At 36.6% G+C, this 25,740-nt stretch overlaps 1 protein-coding gene across 19 annotated transcripts in view; it reads left to right on the forward strand.

The window, feature by feature from the left end:
• LOC127433921 (phosphatidylinositol-binding clathrin assembly protein-like) overlaps positions 1-25,740 on the forward strand; it is a 58,619-nt gene that overhangs the window by 24,809 nt on the left and 8,070 nt on the right. For 2 of the 19 annotated variants that reach the window (XM_051686275.1, XM_051686280.1), the window contains exons 5-22: positions 989-1,091; positions 1,457-1,550; positions 1,678-1,789; positions 2,699-2,805; positions 2,912-2,953; positions 8,263-8,348; positions 8,699-8,822; positions 9,244-9,374; positions 10,291-10,388; positions 11,644-11,784; positions 13,123-13,206; positions 14,049-14,129; positions 16,621-16,728; positions 17,717-17,845; positions 18,838-18,868; positions 18,967-19,066; positions 19,817-19,840; positions 23,818-23,877. In XM_051686275.1, the coding sequence (XP_051542235.1) occupies positions 989-1,091; positions 1,457-1,550; positions 1,678-1,789; positions 2,699-2,805; positions 2,912-2,953; positions 8,263-8,348; positions 8,699-8,822; positions 9,244-9,374; positions 10,291-10,388; positions 11,644-11,784; positions 13,123-13,206; positions 14,049-14,129; positions 16,621-16,728; positions 17,717-17,845; positions 18,838-18,868; positions 18,967-19,066; positions 19,817-19,840; positions 23,818-23,877 (1,655 nt within the window). The remainder of the gene's footprint in view (positions 1-988; positions 1,092-1,456; positions 1,551-1,677; positions 1,790-2,698; positions 2,806-2,911; positions 2,954-8,262; positions 8,349-8,698; positions 8,823-9,243; positions 9,375-10,290; positions 10,389-11,643; positions 11,785-13,122; positions 13,207-14,048; positions 14,130-16,620; positions 16,729-17,716; positions 17,846-18,837; positions 18,869-18,966; positions 19,067-19,816; positions 19,841-23,817; positions 23,878-25,740) is intronic. The other 17 variants (XM_051686276.1, XM_051686278.1, XM_051686281.1 and 14 more) reach the window with 17 other exon arrangements.

Below are 25,740 nucleotides of genomic sequence, written 5' to 3' on the forward strand. Positions count from 1 at the left end.
TAGTCACCCTTTGTCTAGAATTTGCAGAAATGTACTCTCGACATTTTCTCAACCAACTTCTTGAGGTATCACCCTGGGATGCTTTTTAAATGGTATTGAAGGAGTTCCCATCTATATGCTGGGCACTTAGTGGCTGCTTTTCTTAATTAATCGGTCCAAGTCATCCATTTCAATAATTTTTTATTTATTTATTTATTTTTTTTTAAATAAAATTGTAGTTTTGTAATTAAATAAATTAATATGTTGGCACAATTATATTTTTGTCTACAAAACTAATTTCAAACATTTAAGCATACGCTTTCAGATCAAAAGATTTTTAAGATCATGAGAAACATTTCAGGCAAGTGACCCCAAACTTTTGAACAGTAGTGTATAATAGTATTTGTTTCATATGTAAGCAAAAGGGACATAACTGAAATATATCCATATTAATGGATATCGAATCGAAATTGGGAAATCTGTATTGATATCCAGCCCTAGTAAGCAACCACCCAAAAACCCCTAGCAACCACCCTGGAAACCACATTGAAATGCCCTAACACCCACTCACAATACCTCAGCAATTGCATAGCCTTGCAACAATTCCGAACACACAAGCTTCGTGCCAGGAATTTTTTCATGGGCAAGATACAGTCATGTTTTTTTCAGAAAATTAAAAAAATCTTGTTTATTATGCATTATGTTTAGCAGGCATATGACTAGCAGCATAGGCTAGTACATGTCCGAGGAATCTGTCATGTTTAGTGCAGTATGATGTAGCTCTGGGGTTCTGGTGCCTCATGTGTTGTACCAAGTACCCTATGTAAAGTTGAATGTTTGTTCCTCTCAGCCATGGAATGAGTCAGGAGGATCATGTTGAACTGTCGTGTTCAAAATTTCACTAAAACATTAGAGACTCACATTTACTAATATTTACAATCAGAACATAAGGTCATGCAAGTATTCAATCCATGACTGCAACAGACAACATGTTCTCTTCTGTTTGTAGGATATGACATGTCCACCTTTATCCGGAGGTACAGCCGCTACCTGAACGAGAAGGCCGTCTCATACAGACAAGTGGCTTTTGACTTCACGAAAGTGAAAAGAGGGTATGTCTTTTTTTAGTGCTTAAAGGTGAAGTGTCATTTTTATTTCTAAATTCTTTCTCTTATCCAAGTTTAATGTGCTATTCGTAGGCTGATTCCCCCAAAAGTGTAAACACTGACTTTGTAGTGCCATTAAAACATTGCTGTTTCTTTGAGCTTCCCAACCAGCCTGACACGGCAACATTGGGTCAACCAATGAAGTGAGTTTAGGGTGGAACTATTCATTTGCCAACCAATGGAAAATGGGGGGAGTTTTTGGGGAAGCCTGTTTGAGTAAAAGGCATTCTTTTTTGCATATTTCGCAATTACACACTTCACCATGTTAGCCAATAGAAAAATGTATTGTGTTTACTTATTTGTCGTCAAAGGGCGGATGGTGTAATGAGAACCATGAACACAGAGAAGCTACTAAAGACCATGCCCATCATCCAAAACCAGATGGATGCACTCCTCGACTTCAATGTGAGTTTATTGTAACAAAATGCTACGCTTATTTTCACAAACAAATGGCTTTTGAGCTTTTGTGCTTTTGTTCTTGAATCATACTCATCTCAGGACAAATTGAATTTTGTGTGTTTTGTTTCTGCAGGTAAATGCCAACGAGCTCACGAATGGGATCATTAACGCTGCGTTCATGCTGCTGTTTAAAGACGCCATCCGCCTGTTTGCGGCCTACAATGAAGGGATCATCAACTTGCTCGGTGAGCTGTTATCCTACATGAGCTTTCTTGGCTGTTCTGTGTATTTGTTTATACCAGTTATCTCTGCTGTTTGTTCCTGTTAATGAAACCTTTGAACCTATCATAGTTCTGCTTTGATAATATCAGTCGACCCATCAATAGATGAACAGGACTCTGACCCGACTCGTCACTTACATTTATGATGTCTCGTTTACTACCTGGGAGTTGTTGCATGTAAAATAAACCCTTCATTGGATTATGTACATTTCAATAGACTTAAAGCTGAAGTGTGTAGTTTTTCAATGTTAATATACTTTCTCCTATCCCAGCTTAATATGCAAGACCACTATAAGTAAGTCATTTGTATATTTATTTCCCTGAATCGTGTAAACACTGTGGCGCTATCAAAACATTGATCCAGTTGTTGTGCATCCCGACCAACCCAAAACAGCAACATGGGCTTAACCAATGGTGTTAGTTTGGGCGGGACTGTCTATTTTTGAAAACAGTGGCGCAGAAATTACGCACGTCAGTTTTTAAGTTTTTGTTTGGCAAAATATCTCCAACTTCACTGTATCTAATAGTAAAAAAATGTACACTTGTATTGATGATAAGCTAGAGAGCAAGATGAAACTAGGTTATTCAGAACATTGTGACATCACCTTATCACAGGTGGTTAATTTGTTGCTCAGTATCAAGAGATGCCTGTGTTTGTATTAGATGACTCTAGAAATGAGGCCGAACTGGATTCATTGACTTTGTTGGGTGTGTGCGTAATGTATGAGAGTTCCTATGAGAGAGTGACATAGTAGCTCAGGTCATGTTGTGATGACAGATGCCAGCCATAATTCACTTGTGTGAAATCACAGAGCAACCTCAGAAAAGCAGGCTATCTAAAAATCTTGACTTCATACCTTGTTACATTTGCAGAGAAGTACTTTGACATGAAGAAAGCCCAGTGTAAAGAGGGCCTGGACATCTACAAAAAATTCCTCACTCGAATGACGAGAATTTCAGAATTTCTCAAAGTGGCAGAGGTAAGATGGGGTAGCCTGTACGGTGGAAGTCATGGCTTATGTAATGAGCTGATACACATGGGACATGCATTAATGATTGCACTCTTTCCGTTCTCGCTCATTACAGCAAGTGGGCATCGACCGAGGGGACATACCAGACCTTTCACAGGTGAGGACACCAATATATTGGCCTTGGTTTAGAGAAACTCACATTGACCTAGCTCTCTGCCACTCTGGACTGACTCTGTTCTAGAACTGCAGCTTATTTGCTTGTGCGGCTGCAGAATGCAGACCTGCTGTGCTAAGCGCATGCGGGCATCTCTGCATGACATGGGGGAGCTGTTCTAACTCTTCTTAATTACTGATTTATACAGCAAATTAAGGTTTGACACTCTAGATGGAGTACAGGGCAGGCTCGACACTTTCAGAATCACCAAAATGTTTAGTTTTCATTTTTATTTATTTGAAGACAGCCTGCTTTGTATGTCTTCAAAGACTAATATCAATAAGGACACGGTTTGTTTAGTAAATGCAGTAAGTGTTGAGGATTAAGGATTCTTGCATTAATTTGCTGTAAATTATAACACAAACTGACTTTGATTATACACAAACTGAATAATTGCTGTAAATTATAACACAAACTGACTTTAATTGTACACAAACTGAATAATTGCTATAAATTATAACAAACTGACTTTAATTGTACACAAACTGAATAATTGCTGTAAATTATAACACAAACTGATTTTAATTGTGCACAAACTGAATAATATCTGTAAATTATAACACAAACTGACTAATTGTACACAAACTGAATAATTGCTGTAAATTATAACACAAACTGACTAATTGTACACAAACTGAATAATTGCTGTAAATTATAACACAAACTGACTTTAATTGTGCACAAACTGATTAATTGCTGTAAATTATAACACAAACTGACTTTAATTGTGCACAAACTGATTAATTGCTGTAAATTATAACACAAACTGACTAATTATACTCAAACTGAATAATTGCTGTAAATTATAACACAAACTGACTTTAATTGTGCACAAACTGAATCATTTCTGTAAATTATAACACAAACTGACTAATTGTACACAAACTGAATAATTGCTGTAAATTATAACACAAACTGACTTTAATTGTGCACAAACTGATTAATTGCTGTAAATTATAACACAAACTGACTAATTGTACACAAACTGACTAATTATACTCAAACTGAATAATTTCTGTAAATTATAACACAAACTGACTAATTGTACACAAACTGACTAATTGTACACAAACTGACTAATTATACTCAAACTGAATAATTGCTGTAAATTATAACACAAACTGACTAATTGTACACAAACTGACTAATTATACTCAAACTGAATAATTTCTGTAAATTATAACACAAACTGACTAATTGTACACAAACTGAATAATTGCTGTAAATTATAACACAAACTGACTTTAATTGTGCACAAACTGAATAATTGCTGTAAATTATAACACAAACTGACTTTAATTGTGCACAAACTGAATAATTGCTGTAAATTATAACACAAACTGACTTTAATTGTACACAAACTGACTAATTATACTCAAACTGAATAATTGCTGTAAATTATAACACAAACTGACTTTAATTGTGCACAAACTGAATCATTTCTGTAAATTATAACACAAACTGACTAATTGTACACAAACTGAATAATTGCTGTAAATTATAACACAAACTGACTTTAATTGTGCACAAACTGATTAATTGCTGTAAATTATAACACAAACTGACTAATTGTACACAAACTGACTAATTATACTCAAACTGAATAATTTCTGTAAATTATAACACAAACTGACTAATTGTACACAAACTGACTAATTATACTCAAACTGAATAATTTATGTAAATTATAACACAAACTGACTAATTGTACACAAACTGAATAATTGCTGTAAATTATAACACAAACTGACTTTAATTGTGCACAAACTGAATAATTGCTGTAAATTATAACACAAACTGACTTTAATTGTGCACAAACTGAATAATTGCTGTAAATTATAACACAAACTGACTTTAATTGTACACAAACTGAATAATTGCTGTAAATTATAACACAAACTGACTAATTGTACACAAACTGACTAATTATACTCAAACTGAATAATTGCTGTAAATTATAACACAAACTGACTTTAATTGTGCACAAACTGAATCATTTCTGTAAATTATAACACAAACTGACTAATTGTACACAAACTGAATAATTGCTGTAAATTATAACACAAACTGACTTTAATTGTGCACAAACTGATTAATTGCTGTAAATTATAACACAAACTGACTAATTGTACACAAACTGACTAATTATACTCAAACTGAATAATTTCTGTAAATTATAACACAAACTGACTAATTGTACACAAACTGACTAATTATACTCAAACTGAATAATTGCTGTAAATTATAACACAAACTGACTAATTGTACACAAACTGAATAATTGCTGTAAATTATAACACAAACTGACTAATTATACTCAAACTGAATAATTTCTGTAAATTATGACACAAACTGACTAATTATACACAAACTGAATAATTGCTGTAAATTATAACACAAACTGACTAATTGTACACAAACTGAATAATTGCTGTAAATTATAACACAAACTGACTTTAATTGTGCACAAACTGAATAATTGCTGTAAATTATAACACAAACTGACTTTAATTGTGCACAAACTGAATAATTGCTGTAAATTATAACACAAACTGACTTTAATTGTACACAAACTGAATAATTGCTGTAAATTATAACACAAACTGACTAATTATACACAAACTGAATAATTGCTGTAAATTATAACACAAACTGACTTTAATTGTAAACAAACTGAATAATTGCTGTAAATTATAACACAAACTGACTTTAATTGTGCACAAACTGAATAATTGCTGTAAATTATAACACAAACTGACTAATTGTACACAAACTGAATAATTGCTGTAAATTATAACACAAACTGACTTTAATTGTACACAAACTGAATAATTGCTGTAAATTATAACACAAACTGACTTTAATTGTACACAAACTGAATAATTGCTGTAAATTATAACACAAACTGACTTTAATTGTACACAAACTGAATAATTGCTGTAAATTATAACACAAACTGACTAATTGTACACAAACTGAATAATTGCTGTAAATTATAACACAAACTGACTTTAATTGTGCACAAACTGAATAATTGCTGTAAATTATAACACAAACTGACTTTAATTGTGCACAAACTGAATAATTGCTGTAAATTATAACACAAACTGACTTTAATTGTACACAAACTGAATAATTGCTGTAAATTATAACACAAACTGACTAATTGTACACAAACTGAATAATTGCTGTAAATTATAACACAAACTGACTAATTGTACACAAACTGAATAATTGCTGTAAATTATAACACAAACTGACTTTAATTGTGACACAAACTGAATAATTGCTGTAAATTATAACACAAACTGACTTTAATTGTACACAAACTGAATAATTGCTGTAAATTATAACACAAACTGACTAATTGTACACAAACTGAATAATTGCTGTAAATTATAACACAAACTGACTTTAATTGTGACACAAACTGAATAATTGCTGTAAATTATAACACAAACTGACTTTAATTGTACACAAACTGAATAATTGCTGTAAATTATAACACAAACTGACTAATTGTACACAAACTGAATAATTGCTGTAAATTATAACACAAACTGACTAATTATACACAAACTGAATAATTGCTGTAAATTATAACACAAACTGACTAATTGTACACAAACTGAATAATTGCTGTAAATTATAACACAAACTGACTAATTGTACACAAACTGAATAATTGCTGTAAATTATAACACAAACTGACTTTAATTGTGAACAAACTGAATAATTGCTGTAAATTATAACACAAACTGACTTTAATTGTGAACAAACTGAATAATTGCTGTAAATTATAACACAAACTGACTTTAATTGTGAACAAACTGAATAATTGCTGTAAATTATAACACAAACTGACTAATTGTATACAAACTGAATAATTGCTGTAAATTATAACACAAACTGACTAATTGTACACAAACTGAATAATATCTGTAAAATATAATGGAAACTGACTTTAATTGTAAACAAACTGAATAAAAGCTGTAAATTATAACACAAACTGACTTTAATTGAGCACAAATTGAATAAAAGCTGTAAATTCTAACACAAACTGACTTTAATTGTGCACAAACTGAATAATTTCTGTAAATTATAACACAAACTGACTAATTATACACAAACTGAATAATTGCTGTAAATTATAACACAAACTGACTTTAATTGTGCACAAACTGATTAATTGCTGTAAATTATAACACAAACTGACTAATTATACACAAACTGAATAATTGCTGTAAATTATAACACAAACTGACTTTAATTGTAAACAAACTGAATAATTGCTGTAAATTATAACACAAACTGACTAATTATACACAAACTGAATAATTGCTGTAAATTATAACACAAACTGACTTTAATTGTAAACAAACTGAATAATTGCTGTAAATTATAACACAAACTGACTAATTGTGCACAAACTGAATAATATCTGTGAATTATAACAAACTGACTTTAATTGTACACAAACTGAATAATATCTGTAAAATATAATGGAAACTGACTTTAATTGAGCACAAATTGAATAAAAGCTGTAAATTCTAACACAAACTGACTTTAATTGTACACAAATTGAAAAGTAGCTATAAAATATAATGCAAATTTACATTTTTCAAAGTGCAAAGTATATGTATAATAAAATAATGCAAAATGCAAAAAGTGTCTAGAACTGTAAAAAAAAATAAAAAAATGATTATATGGCAAATAGCACTGTCCCTATTGGGCTTGTGGCCATTCCAATCCTCTCTCACAATGGCCCCTGTCTTTAATGCCAGTCCTTTAATGCCAGTCCTTTGTTTTGTTTTTTAAACATATTTTACCCAGATTTCCTATGTATTTTTGGCAAATTTTGTTAAGCTTACAAACGTTTCCATTCAGGGTTTGTGTACTCTGCTTTACTACTTTGTACTTTCTATTTCAAAGTACTCTTAAAATACCTCTTGTTAAACTACCACCTTTATATTCTGTATCTTTCCTTATCTTTCCCGTTTTCAGTTTACAGTTTGTGTAAGTACCTGCATTACACTCTTTTCTTTTTTTTTTTTCTTTTTTTATGTGTTCAGAGCCAGCTTGGCCTCGATTATTTTAACGTACCTTTTGCATGTGCGTAGTGTTTGTGTGCATCTGTCTTTGTAAGTGTAAGTATACTGTATTTGTGTGTGTGTGTGTGTCTGTGTGTTTTTGTTTTGTGGTCAGTAGTGTGTGATTGCCTGTAAGCTAATGTTATGTCTCCATTCCTCCAGGCCCCCAGTAGCCTTCTAGATGCCTTGGAGCAGCACTTGGCCTCATTAGAGGGGAAAAAGGTTAAAGACTCCACGGCTGCCAGCAGGTACAGTGATTTCCAAATGGTAATTTTTTTTTTTTTTTTTCCTTGAGCAAGGGGGTTGATTTGCTAACATTCTGCAAGTGTATGTGTCTTTCGGATGTGCCAAGCATGTGTGGGTGTGGGAGAGAGGTGTTTCAGGGAGTTTTGTGCCAGGTTTAAAGTTCCCAAAGCAGTTTTTAAGAATGAAATGCGATGATTTTTATGCAGAAAACAGAATTCACTCTAATTGTCATGCTTATAATTTGGAATGGAAAATGAAAATTGCAAAATAGAACCATTTGGCAGTCAAGCATTTTCACACTGGCATGTTTACCGTATCAGTTCCTCTGTCTGAACAACTCTCCCTCTCACAGAGCCAGTACCCTCTCCAACGCGGTGTCCTCCTTGGCCAACACGGGTATCTCTTTCACCAAAGCTGATGAGAGGGAAAAGCAGGCTGCTCTGGAAGAAGAGCAGGCTCGATTAAGAGCACTTAAAGTATGTGACAGCCCTCTATGAAAGAATCGTTTTCATTTTTGGGATAGTTTCCCCAAAAATTAAATTTCTGTCATCATTTGCTCACCCTTATGTTATTCCAAACCTGTATGATTTTTGTTTCTTATGTGCGACACAAAAGGAGTTTTTAAGCAGAATGTTGGCTGCAGTCACTATTCACTTTCATTACATCTTTTATCAGTACAATTAAAGTGAATAATGACTGAGTCTGTCCGTTCCTAATATTATACCTAGTATGTCCTTTTGTGTTCCATGAAGAAAGTCATACGGGTTTGGAACAACTTGAGGGCAAGTTAATGATGACAGAATTTTCATTTTTGGGTGAACTGCCCCTTTAAGAAGCTAATTACATTTAAGCATATACAATCAACATGGTGCACTCTTTGGTACTCTCATCACCCAGGAGCAGCGTCTGAAGGAACTCTGCAAGAAACCCTCCATGACCGCTGCCTCACCGGTTTCCACAGCGACTGGCACCATCAGCACCGCCCCAGCTATTGACCTGTTCTCCACACCTAGTAGCTTCACTAACAAGTAAGAGACCTCCATGTATGCCACTTAAAGGAATAGTTCACCAAATAATGAAAATTCTGTCATTATTTACTCAACCTCATGTCATTCCGAACCTGGATAGCACTTTATTTTACAGTACTGTTCAACATTTACATACTATATAATTACAACAACTATAGTTATTACTAGGTACTAACCCTAAACCTAACCTTAACCCATATTGAGTACATGTAGTTACCCAAATATTACTCAGTACTTTCTTGGGTAAGTACACTGTAAGTATACTGAAAGTACACGTACTGTAAAATAAAGTGCAACCCAAACCTGTATGACTTTCTTCTGTGGAACCCAAAAGATGAACATTTCAGGATAATCCCAGTCCACTCTATTCCATTTAATAAAAGTGAAATATGACCGAGGCTGTCAAGCTCCAAAATGGTCCGGATGTCTTGTGCGCTATATTCCAAGAATTCTGAAGGCATATGAAAGTAATTGTGTGAGGAACAGACTGAAATTTAGGTCATTATTAAAAACTAAGGTACTCCAAAAATCTATTAAAAATACATTATGGTGTCCAGGTGCACAGTCTAGATTTGAAAAATTACATCAGTCTAAGTTGTCCTTGTACTGTACAATTTAATAGTTTAGCTTAAAAAAAACAAACAAGTTTTTTTAAAATCCGTTTCTGTTCTCTTGTTTGCACTGTGTGTGAATTCCTGCCCAGATAGGATTTGGCTGTGAAGGAGGGTTTTGACTGCATGCGAATTTCCTCCAACTCTTAAGTCTCCTTTCTAAGCACTTCAAATCAACGTGCCAAGTTTGTCTTTGCTATATTACTGTGAAATGGTTGGCTCTTAGTCTGCTGTTTTATGGAAGACATTAATGCTGTGTGTGTGTGTGTGTGTGTGTGTTTGTCTTGGTGCTTGTCTGGCTCCAGTACTCCAAAGGTTCCAAACGATCTGTTGGACTTGCAGCCAGCGTTTCAGTCCTCCCAGCCTCTCTCCACCGGCTTGCCTTTAACCAACACATGGGGAGGTGAGCGGGTCACACCACAGGAACTCACAGATCTGCATTAATATGCATCCGAGTGTAATCAAGCTTATTTCAATATTTTTGTTTTCTCCTCTATAATCAAAGCTGGAATTATGAATGTTCCCTCTGAACTTTAAATGGATAGTTCACTCAAATTTAAATTCTGATTTTATTTACTCACCCTCAAGTTGTTCCAAACCAGTATGACATTCATTCTTCCATGAAACATGAAGGAAACGTTAGGCAAAATGTTTGGAGGTGAATATGGTATATAATGTGATTTTTAACATGGTGGAACTGATATGATATTGACATCCATTATACGCCAGCCAGAACCAGAAAAAAAGCTTGCAGCGTTCACTGTATATTGGATTATAGTGCATAAAACACACTCGGCAACTTTTACAAAATGTATTACTGAGATGTGAATTGAAGCTCTTTTTTTAGCACCGAGTGCTGTCAAGTTTTTTTTTTTTTTTTGCTTAATATTAGGACAACAGAGGTACACAGAGATGTTCAGACTTCTTTTTGAATTTAACATTAACTTGAAATCAAAATGAACCCCCTTTATCTTCATAAATGTCCCTGGTCTTTTTGTGCATGATCCATCAGTGCATTTCTTTCTAAAGAAAGTTTGTTTGCATAATCTTTTATTAAAATGTACTTATTTCCTCCTCCTCTGAAACAACTATTTTGATGATGTCACCAAGGTGGAACGGGCGGGGAAAAGTAATGTTAACCAATTATATCATAGTCTTAACAATCCTGATCCAATCAAATCTTGATGGACAAAATCATACAACAAACATCCATACAGTATTTCCAGCTAAAACATTTTTACCCAGAAATATGTCACATTAGAGAAGTGAAATGCGTTGCAACTGACTTTGGTCTTTGCCTTGTTTTATTACATAATAACAACTTAAAAGTTTTAAATATCAGATTAGTGACAGCCAGTCAAATGAGTTATTTTGGATTCTTTTATTTATAATGTATCAAAGAACCCATCATTCTTTTCCATTTATGTGTTACATGTTAATTACAACCCATGTCAGGTGTCTCATTCAGTTTGCTGCAGCGGTGGTTTATTAAAATGTTAAAGTCTGAAAACATCTATATGTGAATGCATTCTAGACTAAGTCTGGACTAAAAGGACTCCACCCCATGTGTCTCTGTTTGCATGCTTTCTCTCTGTGTCTTTTTGTATCTCTAACCTCTTCCTGTTATTTTCTGTTTTATGTCTTATTTGGCCATGTAGATCCATTCACATCTACAGAAGCTGTTGAGGACTCCATTCCAAACTTAAATCCTTTCCTTACAAAACCTGTTGTCGATGCTGTTGTGTCTTCAGATGCTGTTAGTTTTTCTTCTAGGACACCAAGTCATGAATTGTTTTGTGGTAAACGGCTGTTCTTTTCTTTCATGTGCATATAGTGCTCTGTTTGTTTAGTTGTCACCTGCTGCGCACTGGTCTGTTTTCCCTCCACTCTCTTTTTCGTCCTGAATGCTCAACGGCACCAAGTGTGCAAAGACACACCGGGCAGAACAAAAGCTGTGACCTTAGTTAGCCCTTACAGTATCTGAATCCTGAGTCATAAGCTGACACGGGCTGAGTTTCAACCTAGTGAATTGCCTACCAAGACAGCACCTGAATCAATTGTTTGAATGCACCTGATGCCCAAAACGCTTATGTAGGCAGCTCACTAGGGCTATGTTTGGAACATAACTGGTAGTGTACTGCTTACTGCATACAGTGCAGTATACACTGAATTCTCTATGATTTTTAATAGTATGTCAAAAGGTATGCATTATGCAACATTAAATACTGTATTTGAAAAAGTAATATGGTACGTTATTTTCACTTGACTTAATTACGTCCATGTTTAATTCCATGAGTGCCGTCAAGTTATTAATTTTGAATAAAAATTAATATTTTGTAGTCCTATTTTATGTAAAAATGTCTCTATTCTTAGTAATCCAATCAGTTAATGACTCAAGAAAAAGATTTTACAAATTGTTACTTTCAGGTTAATTTGTCACACTTGAAATTGGAAAAGTCGAGTGCATTGCATTTTTGGAATGAAAATATTCCTTGCAGTGTGCTTGTGCTTTATACTGCACATTTTGGCAAATTTCTATGTATTCAGGTATTCTGTGCAAAGATAATATACACAATGTACTATGTACAGTATACTACATACGGCAGAAATAATAAGGTTTTGAAACACGGCCTGTGTGTGTGTCTATATATTTGTGATTGTGTAAAGCAGTAAAGGATGTTTAGTTTCTGTAAGTTTGTTCTATGCTGGGGGCATTATTTATTATTCTCCCAGAGTGAACAATAATGTTTTAGTGACACAGATGGTTTGTTGCTACTGTAAAGCTTGTTTGTGTTTGTACAGCTGTAATTTAGTGAGCTGGCTTTATTATGGTCTGATATAATATGAATACATAAGTTTCAGTAGGACTTAGAATGGCTGCGATTAGACACAATAAACTGCTTACATTTCATGTACCCTCCTTGAGTTTGGTGATCCTTTTTCCCCTTACAAAATTTTTACATAATAATTGGATTTTAGATGGACCACCTAACTCAAAAGCAAGTACTACTTTTGCTTTTCGCTTGAGTGCTTTGCAGCATTTCTTGTTTTTCTTTTTTAGCATTTTTGTTCCTCCCTCCTTAGTTTTAAGTTTCAAACTTTTTTCCAAATGTCAATTTCATTTCTTGGTTCTCCAGATAATTACAATCCCTTTATTGATTCGAGCTCTTCCCTTGCGTCACCTGTCGAGCCCACTGCTCGGATGGGCTGCTTCCTCACAGGTACAGACGCCCCAGTGTAACGTATGTTTTCTGACCTCAGGAAACATAATGCTGTTGTGCCCTGCAGGGGCCTTTGTTACCCTGCGGTGCCTTTTACCCCAAATTACACAACTTTTTTTTTTTAATAATAAATAATAAAAAATTGCTTAAACCAACCTAAGATAGTTTGCAGATCTTGACTGATTTAAGAATATCTAGCTGGTCTCTCTGAATGGCCTAGCCAGTCTTCAGCAGTCTTTCTGGTCTCCCAGCCTGCCCAAGTTTGTCTAGCTGGTCTTCCAGCCTGGCCAAGCTGGTTTAAGCTGGTCTAGCTGGTCTCCCAGCCTGGCCATGCTGGTCTTCAACTGGTCTAGCTGGTCTCCCATTCTGGCCAAGCTGGTCTAAACTGGTGTAGCTGGTCTCACAGCCTGGCCAATATGGTATTCAGCTGGTCTACCTGGTCTCCTAGTCTGGCCAAGCTGGTCTAAATGGCCAAGCTGGTCTAAACTGGTGTAGCTGTTCTCCAAGCCTGGCCAGGTTGGTGTTCAGCTGGTTTCTAGCTGATTGGACCAGCTAGAAAGTGCCCAAAAACCCCTGTAAAACCAGCAAACAGACCAGTCTGACCAGGCTCTAAGACCAGCAAACCAGCTAAGACTGGTAAAAGCTGGGTTTTTTGACAGTGTTGTCATAGTTCAACCTTCTAAACCTGAATATAGAGTATTCAAGGCTTTATACCTTTTTTTTCTTCGTGCTATTTATTTAATTATTTATTTATTTTGGTTTTTATTACAAATGGTTTTCTGTCTCACTTCACTTATTTCCTCATCTCTGGCTCTGCTTTGCTCTGTTTCTGGACCTGTCAGACTCATTCTGCTCTCCGGCTGCCTACCCTAACACTCCTCTCTTCCACTCTGAGCCCTCCGCTGTAGCTGGACTATTCGGAGGTAGGTGCTGCACCTCCAGCCTTTCTCTCTATGTTGTTTAGCTGTCTGTTGTCATTTCTTTTCTTTTGCAGGGGCCCCTTTTGTCCTTTTTGAGCTAGTAGGAACAGGTTTGCGATTAATTCAGACACTCGGCTTGTAGTTTAACAGGGCCCTACAGTGCAAGCATTTTCGTGTGAAAATTACTGCATGCAAATGTGGAAAATTATTTGAGCGCACTGGTGCGAGTGACGGCTGATCTATCTCTCAAACTTGTGAACTTATGCGTCAGCCTACCATCAGAATAAAAACTCCCTAATGCATCTAACCTCATATGCAAAGTACTTTTAAAAGTGGCACAATAGTTATTTTTGCATTAAGAATTTCTAACTCTCATCACATGGCTGCGAGCACTCTCTCTTTCAAGTGCACGCGGAGACCGGAGAGAGTGAGGCCACATGGGCAGATATGCCACTTAAAGGTGGTTTAAGCTGAGTTTTTGCTTTTTATACTGGTGGCCAAATGTTTGGAATAATGTACAGATTTTGCTCTTATGGAAATAATTGGTACTTTTATTCATCAATGTGGCATTCAACTGATCACAATGTATAGTCAGGACATTAATAACGTGAAAAATTACTATTACAATTTGAAATAAAATTCAGAATTTCTTAAACTACTTCAAAGAATTCTCATCAAAAAAATCCTCCACGTGCAGCAATGACAGCTTTGCAGATCCTTGTCATTCTAGCTGTCAGTTTGAGGTGTCAGGTGACATTTCACCCCACACTTCCTGTAGCACTTGCCATAGATGTGGCTGTCTTGTTAGACACTTCTCACGCACCTTACAGTCTAGCTGATTCCACAAAAGCTCAGTGGGGTTAAGATCCATAACACTCTTTTCCAATTATCTGTTGTCCAATGTCTGTGTTTCTTTGCACTCTCTAATTTTTCTTTTTGTTTTTCTGTTTCAAATGTGGCTTTATCTTTGCAATTCTTCCCATAAGGCCTGAACCCCTGAGTCTTCTCTTTACAGTTGTACATGAAACGTGATTGTATGTGATTTTCTAGTACCAAATTAGCAATTTAGCACAATTACTCAAGGATAAGGTGTTGGAGTGATGGCTGCTGGAAATGGGGCCTGTCTAGATTTGATCAAAAATTACTTTTTTCAAATAGTGATGGTGCTGTTTTTTTACATCAGTAATGTCCTGACTATACTTTGTGATCAGTTGAATGCCACTTTGTTGAATTAAAGTACCAATTTCTTTCCGAAACAGCAAAATATGTACATTATTCCAAACTTTTGACCGCCATTGTATGTCAAAATGATGGACAGCCTTTTGAATTATGACAGATTGTCTTAAAAACATGGCGCTCATTAGATGCTCATAAAGTGATCATACAGGATTGATGTTGTTTGATGCTGCCTGTAAGGTAGCTGTAACTTAAAAATAAAAAAACTTGGAAAAAGGTTTATCAGAGAATGTGTCCTTTATGTATCAAGCATCTTTTTTTTGTCTGAATTCTGTAGTAATTCTTTAACAGTAACATGTAACTGTTTTTATAAAACTGACCTCTGACAGTGCCCCTAAATTTGCTTGAGTGTGCCCCTAAAAATGTTCAGTTAGGGGCACGAGCGCTCCTAACCGAAAATGTTAGCGTAGAGCCCTGGCTTAAATTTGTCACGTGTTTCCAAGCATTTTTTGTCAATCATTAACTAAAGGTGAAGTGTGTACTTTCTGCACCACTATGACTGTTAACTGTTTTCAGAAAGGTTTCCTGGCCACTCTCCCTGTCTAACATTAGTCATCAAACATATAGTCACACCCCAGGCTCATGCCATTGGTTGAGCCAATGAAGAGTAGGTTGGGGTACTGAGAGAGCAATGGAGCAAATGTTTGATAGCGCCACCGTATTTACACTTCAGTGAAATCAACCTACGAGTGGTTTAATTATAGTTGTGTCTGCATGTTAATCTGGGAAATCTTGCATTATCTACCTTGCATTATAGACCCATTATGATAGCTTTTTTTACACACTAGAATTACACACTTTTAATGCGACTTTAAATTAGTTCCTTTACATAAATTGGCCTATACTAGTTTAGAATACTGGTTGAAAAGGGATAGTGAAGTAGGTTTATGAAAACGAGGAGCATTCATTTGACAAGATAAGTTGACATGATGTAGAGATGGTGAACAGAGACAGTTCTCTGTGGTTTCAGTTGCAGGAGTTAAATAGCTGCTTTCTTTTGTGTGTACAAACATGTTTATTATGGTTCCAGGAACTAGGAGTCCGTTGCCCTGGGCTAGCTCTGTCAAAACTAAAACGTAATCGTTCCATTTAAATTAATGATGCCAATGATGCATTGCACATGAACTGAAAGAAAACATTAACCAGTGTTTCAAAGTTACTCTGTTTTCTGGCTTTTCTCCAATACTCAAACGTATTAAGTAGGTAGCTCGTTTTCTTGTTTTTTTTTCTTTTTTCTGACCTTGTTTCTCTAACACAGGGTTCTCTGCACCTCCCGCTGCCCAGCCTCCCAGCTCTACAGGCCTTAACGTTGACTTTGAATCAGTGTTCGGCAATAAGTCGGCCGCCAACAGCACAGACTCGGCTGGTAAGAGATAAGTTAGCCTACTTTTCCTGACTTACTCACAGCTTTTCTCCTCACATGATGCTTCACATACATCTCACCATTAAGTGCCATTGTGTTTGAGTGGCCCGGGGTCTTTGTGGAATCAGTCATTGTTTTCTACCATACTTCGAGCTGACCGGGTGAAGCTAGCATGTGAAAACCGTTAAAGTAAATAAGGCTGTATAATGTTTATACAACTGTTGCCATGCTAAATCATACCCCCCTTGGATCCCAAATCGATTCCATTGGCTGATAGATCTTCTTTCCGGTACTCGATTTAGTACCTGATTAGAAAACTTACAATATTGCTTGTTAATGTGTCGCCTTGACCATCAAAGTATATCAATTGATGTCTTTCATATCACTTGATATAACTTAAGGTACGACTGGTCAAATTAAGCATTTTGGGGGAGGGGGGTTTCAGTTAGCCTGTGGTTAACAGGCTATCCGATTAGCCTGCTAACCTATCATACTCTATGCAATTTTTCATGATATGATACATATGTTACAATTCAGTGCATTGAGATATACATATTGGGTCATGATTGAAACTGCCGCTGAGTTCGAATCCACCTCCTGATCCCGTTCCCCCCTCTCTTTGAAGTAAAATAAAATGCCTTTCTTTAATCTGTCTTTTTGCATTTCTTAAATGTGTGCCCATGTGTCATTTAAGATGAGACCACCATAAGTGCACAGTGATGTTTTGAGATGTTGCTCATTCTGTCCCCTTTCTCTCCTCTCACTGTGTGATATGATCTGTTTGGGCCCACTGGCTTTGCATGGCACTGCATGTCTGGGTGAGTTGACTTCACACAAGATTTTACCCACGTTCTTGCACTTTCAGTTCTGCATCATTTGCTCTGAGGGCAGCTGCCTCTCTCTCGCCACCCAACTTAAACAAGATCTTTGTTTATATGTGTTGTCTGTGTCTTTTATCCCTCTCCCACTCCCTCTCGTCTATTTCTTTAAGACGATATTTTAGGTGGCATCCTGAAACCCACAGTGACCTCTCCCAACCAGAGCCAGATGCCCAGCACCCAACAGCCAGGCAAACTTGTTTCCGATGACTTGGATTCCTCCCTGGCCAACCTTGTGGGCAGTAAGTGTTTTGTTCTTGTTGCATAAAACCCCTGTTTTCTGTTAGTAATTATCAGGAAATGGTAAGTTTCATATTGTGATTCACCGATATATCGGCCAGTCCGATTTATTCAATTTATTTTGAAATTATTAGCCAAGACAGTCATGATTAATTTGTTCAATGAGTGAAAGCGTCTAATTACAGGGGATTATTGAGATAAATCGAATCATATACAGCTGGTCATGTGATCTCAACATAGTAGCACTTATGAATGTGCGCCCCACGTGCAGGTTTCTGAATTATAGGATGGCATGAGAAGAGTCCTCTATATTTACGAGTAAAGCACTACCTGATTTGTTAGAGTTAGGGTTGGCTTATTGTTTCTCCGACCAATCAGGTAGCACTTTCCTCATGAATATTACTAAATCATCCAATCGGGTTCCGCTTTTCTCATTAATATGATAAATTTTAATATGAAAAATCTTTTTTTTTTTTTTTTTTCTGCCATCCTACATTTTGAAAATTCACGCCCAGCACCATATGTAGATTAAAGCTGGTTTTTCTCCAAGACTGATATAACAAGATTTTTCATTTTATTTAAGAGTACGTAATTTTATTGTATTTTTTTTAAAATATAAAAATACAAATTTGTTTAAAATGTTAAATGTATTCAATTTTCTGTTATCAAAATGTTAAATACAATTTTAATGTATGTTGTGGTATGTTAATTTAATTTCAGTGATTTTGTCTTTCATTTGCAATCTCAATTTGCAATTTGGTGTTGATTTATCTATATCGGCATTATATCAGCCATCAGCCACCTTGCTCTTAAGATATCGGTGAAAGATGAAACTACTTTGCATGTGCTTGTGTTTCTGCTCTCCCACGTATGCATGTTTGCAAATGAAAGTAAATGAAGTGCAAAGTCTAGTGTGATCGCAACTTTCTAAAGTAAATTTAGCATTATGCAATGGCTGGCGTAGTCATCAGTTTGTGTGTTCTTTCTCTTACAGATCTCGGTATTGGAAATGGAACAACGAAAAAGTATGAACCTTTACAGCAGGACTGGTCTCAATCATAATTCATAATAATTGTATAAACACTCAGTGATTTTTATCATGATTGCTGCTTCTGTTCCTCAGTGACATCCACTGGAGTCAGCCAGGAGAGAAGAAGTTGACTGGAGGAAACAACTGGCAACCAAAGATGGCTCCGACCACAACATGGAACCCTGCCACCATGGTGAGGACAACAATGTGTGCTTTCTCTAACCCAAATCACTGAAACAGCTGTCTTAAACCAATACATGGACAATAGCTGGAGATCCTCCACTGACTCTGAAACATAAGCTCTGTTTCAAACTCTAGTAAGTTGCCTTGCCGCCTACTGTCTACATAGGCAGATGCCTTCTAAGGCAGAATCCTGATCCTGATTGAAATGGAACCTCATACTGTAAGTGATTGAATTTAAATATAGGCTCTATATAGGAAAAACTCCATTAGTGCTCACTCACATGCCTGACGCTCTGTAAATCACACAAGAGATGCGACTAATGCTGCGATCCATTCAAAGTCAGATGTGGGATACTCCTAATTGATATCTCCAGATTTCGACCAAATAGCATTCTGTTTTCTGAGGCTTAGAATATGAAAGAAACAGTGTTTCTAGTGTTGCCTTATAAGTGAAGGGTATATACAATGCTGCCTCAAATTTTGACTTAAAAATTCTTATAAGGCAGCATAATTTTGCTGCCTAATGTTTGGAACAGCCTTCATGTTGGGATTGCACCTATGATGCTAAATATGTTGGTAGGTAGCTCACAAGGTTTTGGAACAGAGCTGTAGTCCGTTTAGTTCTCAAAAGTGTTTGTCTTATCTGTGTTCAAAATGTGTTTATGTGTGCTTACAATGTGAGTTGTGTCTTGTGTTTTAAATTCCTTTTTAATTGTGTCTGTTGCGTTGTGTAACTGTCCTCATCTGGGGTGATAAACAGAATGGCATGCTTTTCCCACAATACGTAAGTCAAAACGTTGAGTTGAACTATTCTCTAAAACGCATGAGATTATTAACCACACCGCCTGTGCTTTGGTCACAGACTATGACGTGTGTGTTTGTGTGTGTGTGTGTGTGTGTTTGAGTGACAAGAATCGCACTGAAACTCATGAGCTGATCTAACCAGACGTCACTTCAGCATGGCAGACAGTTTTGTTTCTCCTCTGCCCTTTCCTCTGATCAATTTTGTTTGTTTACCAGCATCAGCAAATAACTCAAGTCACTTGGTATGAAGAAATGGGATTGTTTCCAATAGAGGGTTTATGGGACAATATGCACAATCTTGATTTTTAAAAAAAAAAAATTTTATTCCCTTTTTCCTCCCCAATTTGGCATGCCCAATTCCCAATGCGCTCTTAAGTTCTCGTGGTGGCGTAGTGACTCGCCACAATCCAGGTGGCGGAGGACGAATCTCAGTTGCCTCCGCGTCTGAGATCGTCAATCCGCATATCTTATCACGTGGCTTGTTGAGCGCATTACCATGGAGACGTAGCACATGTGGAGACTTCACTCTATTCTCCATGGCATCCACGCACAACTCACCATGAGCGAGAACCACATTATTGCGACCACAAGGAGGTTACCCCATGTGACTCTACCCTCCTTAGCAACCGGGCCAATTTGGTTGCTTAGGAGACATGGCTCGAGTCACTCAGCACGCCCTGGATTTGAACTCACGACTTCAGGGGTGGTAGTCAGCGTCTTTACTCGTTGAGCTACACAGGCCCCCCAAATCTTGATGTTTTTAAGACTAACCAATACATACAGCTTGTAGGTGGTTTGACAGTTTGATTTGGATATATAATGTACCTTGGTAGATGTCCTGATGGAAACACTTCCACCGGAGAGTTATTTTTTACTTCAGACTATCTGATGAGCTGGATTTATCAGTACATACACTGCCCAATTATTAGGCAAATTGTATTCCTCAGGATTAGTTTTATTGTTGAACAAACACAATGCTCTCAGTCAATCCAAAATGTTATTGAACCTCAAACCTGAATGTTTAACAAAGAAAAGGTGAGTTTTGTTTTTCTCAGGGGGATATATAAGTGTGCACAATTATTAGGCAACTATTAGTGTGTACAATTATTAGGCAAATAGATTACAAAAAGAATTTCTCCCAACTCAATTGTTTATTCTCAATTTTTAGAGTAGGTGCAACAAATAAGTAACACAAAATGACAATTAAATAACATTTTTGGCATTTCAAAAATATTCAGTGACCAATATAGCCACCCTTCTTTTCAATAACTGCCATGAGCCTTCCATCCATGGAGAGTGTCAGTTTCTTGATCTGTTCACGATCAACTTTCACTGAAGCAGCAACCACAGCCTCCCAAATGCTGTTCAAAGAGGTGTATTGTCTTCCCTCACTGTAAATCTCACATTTGAGAAGGGCCCATAAGTTCTCAGTAGGATTTAAGTCAGGTGAGGAAGGGGGCCAAGTCATTATATCTGGGCATCTTTGAGGCCGTTGCTGGCTAGCCAAGCAGTGGAGTACTTGGATGCATGTGATGGAGCATTGTCCTGCATAAAGATCATGGCCTTCTTGAATGCTGAGGACTTCTTCCTGTACCACTGCTTGAAGAAAGTACTTTCCAGAAACTGGCAGTAGGTTTGAGAGTTGAGTTTTGGTCCATCTTCAACTCAAAGGTCCAACTACCTCATCCTTAATGATAGCAGCCCATACCAGTACCCAGTAGAAATTGGAGTCTACAAACTCTACCAACATGTAGATCTTTTACAGCAATTTGTTCTGATTTTGCGTGATACACACTAAATGTTTAGCTACATGCTTTGGAAAGATCACTACTGTGCTGTAATTCAAAATGTAATTGTCATTTAATAAAAATGCTTCTGAATATAACTGATTAAATGAGCCATGTTCGAAGATGTTGTAAATTGCTGATAAATGCTGTAAACTAAAGCGAAAACTAAAGTTTTTTTCATAAAAATTAGAAAAATAAATAAATGAACAAAAATGAAAAGAAACTAAAATATATTCTCATTGTTTCAAAACTGAAAATAAAAATAATCATTAGTTATTTTTGGTTTCCATTTTTAATATACAGTATAATATACATTTGATGAAAATGGAGTCTGCAGAGAACATCTCGTTTTGTTTTTAGTGCTGGCACTGCTCATGTAATAATGCTACATCCAAATTGTCCTCTAAGACGGAAGCGCAATGCGGTGCCAGAGAAACGCTAATGCTTCACTCTAGCGTGTCATGTTAATGCACCTTTAGTTTGTTGTGCGAGTCGACAGACCTTCCACAGGAGAACTCCAACAAGCTAGCCTGCCGCTGCGGCCTCTCATCAATGCCTTGTATCGTGTGTTTGAATTTTAGGTTATACAGTAGTTGACTTGAAATGATTCTGTTGTAATTAAATTCCGTCTTACAAAGACCACAAAGTACTTCATACCTGTCACAAGTCTCATCTGAGTTTGTTTTGTACAAGCATTGTTTAAAAGGTCATTTCTCCATCACTTGATCACTGACACGGAATCGCTGTTGTGTGTGTGTGTTTATAGTGAGTACGTCAGTGTAATGGCATCGTACACATTGTAAAGGTACTGCCCTATTAAAAACAGTGTTTAAAACTCACACACAGAGCTGAATAAAATGTCAGAATCTAATGTCAAATTGGTAAAGGCATTAATCATGTTAAAAATGAATGCGTTAAACATTTTAAATTGCATGCGTTAATTTTAACTGCTCTAAAATATACTTTATACACTCATCAAGCACTTTATTAGGAACACCTGTACAACTAATTATTCATGCGATTATCTAATCAGCCAATCATGTGGCAGCAGTGCAATGCATAAAATCATGCAGATATGGGTCAGGACCTTCAGTTAATGTTCAAATCAACTATCAGAATGGGGAAAAAAGTAGGAAAATTCGACCGTTTCGATAGAGTTTACTCAGAATTTTGTCAAAAATAAAAAAACAACCAGGGAGCAGCAGTTCTGCGGATGGAAACTCTTTGTTGATGAGAGAGGTCAACAGAATAACCAGACTGGTTCAAACTGACAGAAAGGCTACGGTAACTCAGATAACCACTCTGTACAATTGTAGTGAGCAGAATAGCATCTCGGAATACACAACACGTTGAACCTTGAGGCGGATGGGCTACAACAGCAGAAGACCACGTCAGCCACACGACCATAGTGTTTCTAATACAGTGCTAAGTGAGTGTATATTATAAATGATACATTTTAGGACTTCATTAGTTGGTGACCAGTACATCTGTTGATTGTGAAGGTAATAAATGGAGTTTACTCGGTACTGCATTTTGATGCATTTCATGTCATCATATTACATAGGGAAATGATCTCGGCCCGTTTGTTTTACTATTTTTCTGTGATTTTCCACCGTCATCTCTTGTCAGTCAACATTAAGATTCCGTGCAATTGGAAATAAAAGTAGGTCTGTGACTACTGAAGACCTTAGAATCTCACAGCTCCTTCACAAAGAGCTTCTCTCTTCCAGCAGCAGAGCCCTGCACCTGCAACTAATCACTCTGCCTTCAAAGAGAACGCACACACACACTGTTTCTCTCCCTTGCTCTCTTCCTCTTTATCTCCTTGCCTATATTCCTGTTTTGATGCTTTGGTTGGAGTGTGTAAAGATATCTGTAATGTTTCCCAGATGTGAGTAGCTCTCCATGATGAGAGAAAGCAAAGCATTTTTTTGCTAAATAATTAAAGTGTTCTGTTAGTCTACTCACACAAAGTTGCTTTTGTTCACCCAGCTGTATTTAAACATGGAAACTGAGATGCCGTGTCTGGGGCAGTTGTGATGTCATGGCTGCACAAGTGGAATTTTCTCACTTCTCACTGTGTTTAGAAGAATCATTCTTTCAATGTAACAGAGTGATGTCATGTTATACCTGTGCTATTTCTGTTCTAACACCAAATCTGTCTTTTTAGGCTCCCTCTGTAATGGCCTTTCCTGCCACAACACCCACAGGCATGATGGGATATGGAATGGTGAGTGGAAAATGGGGATTTGTACATTTACTCTCTCCATCAGTAGCACCCTTCCAAAACCAATAGAGCTGCCTCACTGCCTACTGTCTGCATTCACAGCTGCCTTCTATGCTGCCCTACAGCAAAACACTGTAACTACACCAATACTGAAACTGACAAAAATGTGTTCAGTGTCTTAATAATTTACACTTGGTTGTAGTGTTATGTAGTAACTGCAATTTTCACATTCCGTTTCTTTTCTGAGCATAGTTTAGCCAAACCCGTCTGTCACAGGACAGATCATAGTCTAAGAATCCTGTTTTCAGTCAGTTTTGACCAGATTTTTTTAACTCAGCTTTTCACTAAAAGTTTAGTTACTGCATTTACTGCCTTTGGATGACAGTAAGGCAGCAGCATAACTGGAATAGAATCTCATAAGTGACTGATTTTAGAACATTCTACATAGGCAGGATCTCTGCATCATACAAATAGCGTTCCACACGCAGAGCGCACAAGACATTCAGCTCATTGATTTTAAAACAGAGAACACAAAAGAACAAAACAAAACTTTTACACACAACTCATTTCAAACAATTTTTTTTTTTTTTTTGACAATTTGTAAGCAACTTTTGTTTAAAAAAAAAAAAAAAAAGTTTAAAAGTTCCTGTTTGAGGAATGTCTGCATGTAATTTGTTGTTAAACAAAATGTGAAAGACTCTTCCAGTCATTTTAAACACAGACCTTATTTTACTCATATATCGAAACCCACTGCAAATACCCAAGGGAACCAATGGTGAATTGTGATGCATTACAGACGAAGATGGAGGTTAGGAATACTTCAGAAATTTCCCACTTCCGTCATCAAAGTGTTCCAATCAATCATGCATGTACATACCATGAGATGGCACCATGACTCAATAAGAAAATTGCATGTTCTTATACCAATAATGCCATAAATGTAAAATTCATGAGCAGGAAAGGCTTGTGCTCACTTTAAAAACAGCTGGCATAAAAATAAGGTGTCGTATAATATTATCTTAAACTTGCATTCTCAGAATTACATCAAACAATGCTTCTCACTGAGGTTGGGGTTGATTAATCTGACTCGACAGATGTTCAATTTTCAGCTCCTTTGCAGGGGTTATTTTCAAGTAGGATGAACACAAGTTCAAGTACCAAATTGTCTGGAACAAACCTTTAGCCTTCTTGGTTGGCCTACAAATTGACATCAAGACGGTACAGCTCTAATTATTATCGACATCTTTTGCCATCTTAGATTTTTCACTGAGCTCGTCGAAGTACATTCTGGGATTGGCCAAGAATTTGGCCAAGACAAGAAATCTTAAAAGGCAACATATAAGTTATCTTTTGGAACAGCTTTCATGTTGGGAGCACACATTAAAATGCTGCTTATGAAGACGGCTCACTAGGTTTTGGAACAGAGCGAGTGTTGTAAATTTGAGTTGGTTTTCCAGCTCCTGTATATTCTGAGAGACTGCAGCGATGTTGTCAGTTCCCACCGGTGCAGTGTGGGTGTATAGAGCACTATGAAGTGCTCTCTGGAGATGAAGTACCTCTTCATTGAGCATAGGTCAATGTTACAGAGACTCTGTTTCTCCCTCTGTGACAGTGTGTTTATCACTTTAGAAGGGTTAGTTGCATTGCTTACTCTTCCATGTGGGTCCTTCAAAGATGTGCATCAGCATGTTCTTGATTAACATTTAAGGGAAAGCATGTGGTCTACAATTAAAGTCGAGGCTGAGTATCACTCATCTGACCAGTAAATAGTTGTCTTATGCCCATTATAAAACTTGCTTTAGTCTACTACAGATCTTGAATACTACTCAAACACTTTACTCTAGCTGAGAAGTGAATAGTCTAGGC

Source organism: Myxocyprinus asiaticus, chromosome 43, assembly GCF_019703515.2.
Source record: "Myxocyprinus asiaticus isolate MX2 ecotype Aquarium Trade chromosome 43, UBuf_Myxa_2, whole genome shotgun sequence".
NCBI classification, from domain to species: Eukaryota; Metazoa; Chordata; class Actinopteri; order Cypriniformes; family Catostomidae; genus Myxocyprinus; species Myxocyprinus asiaticus.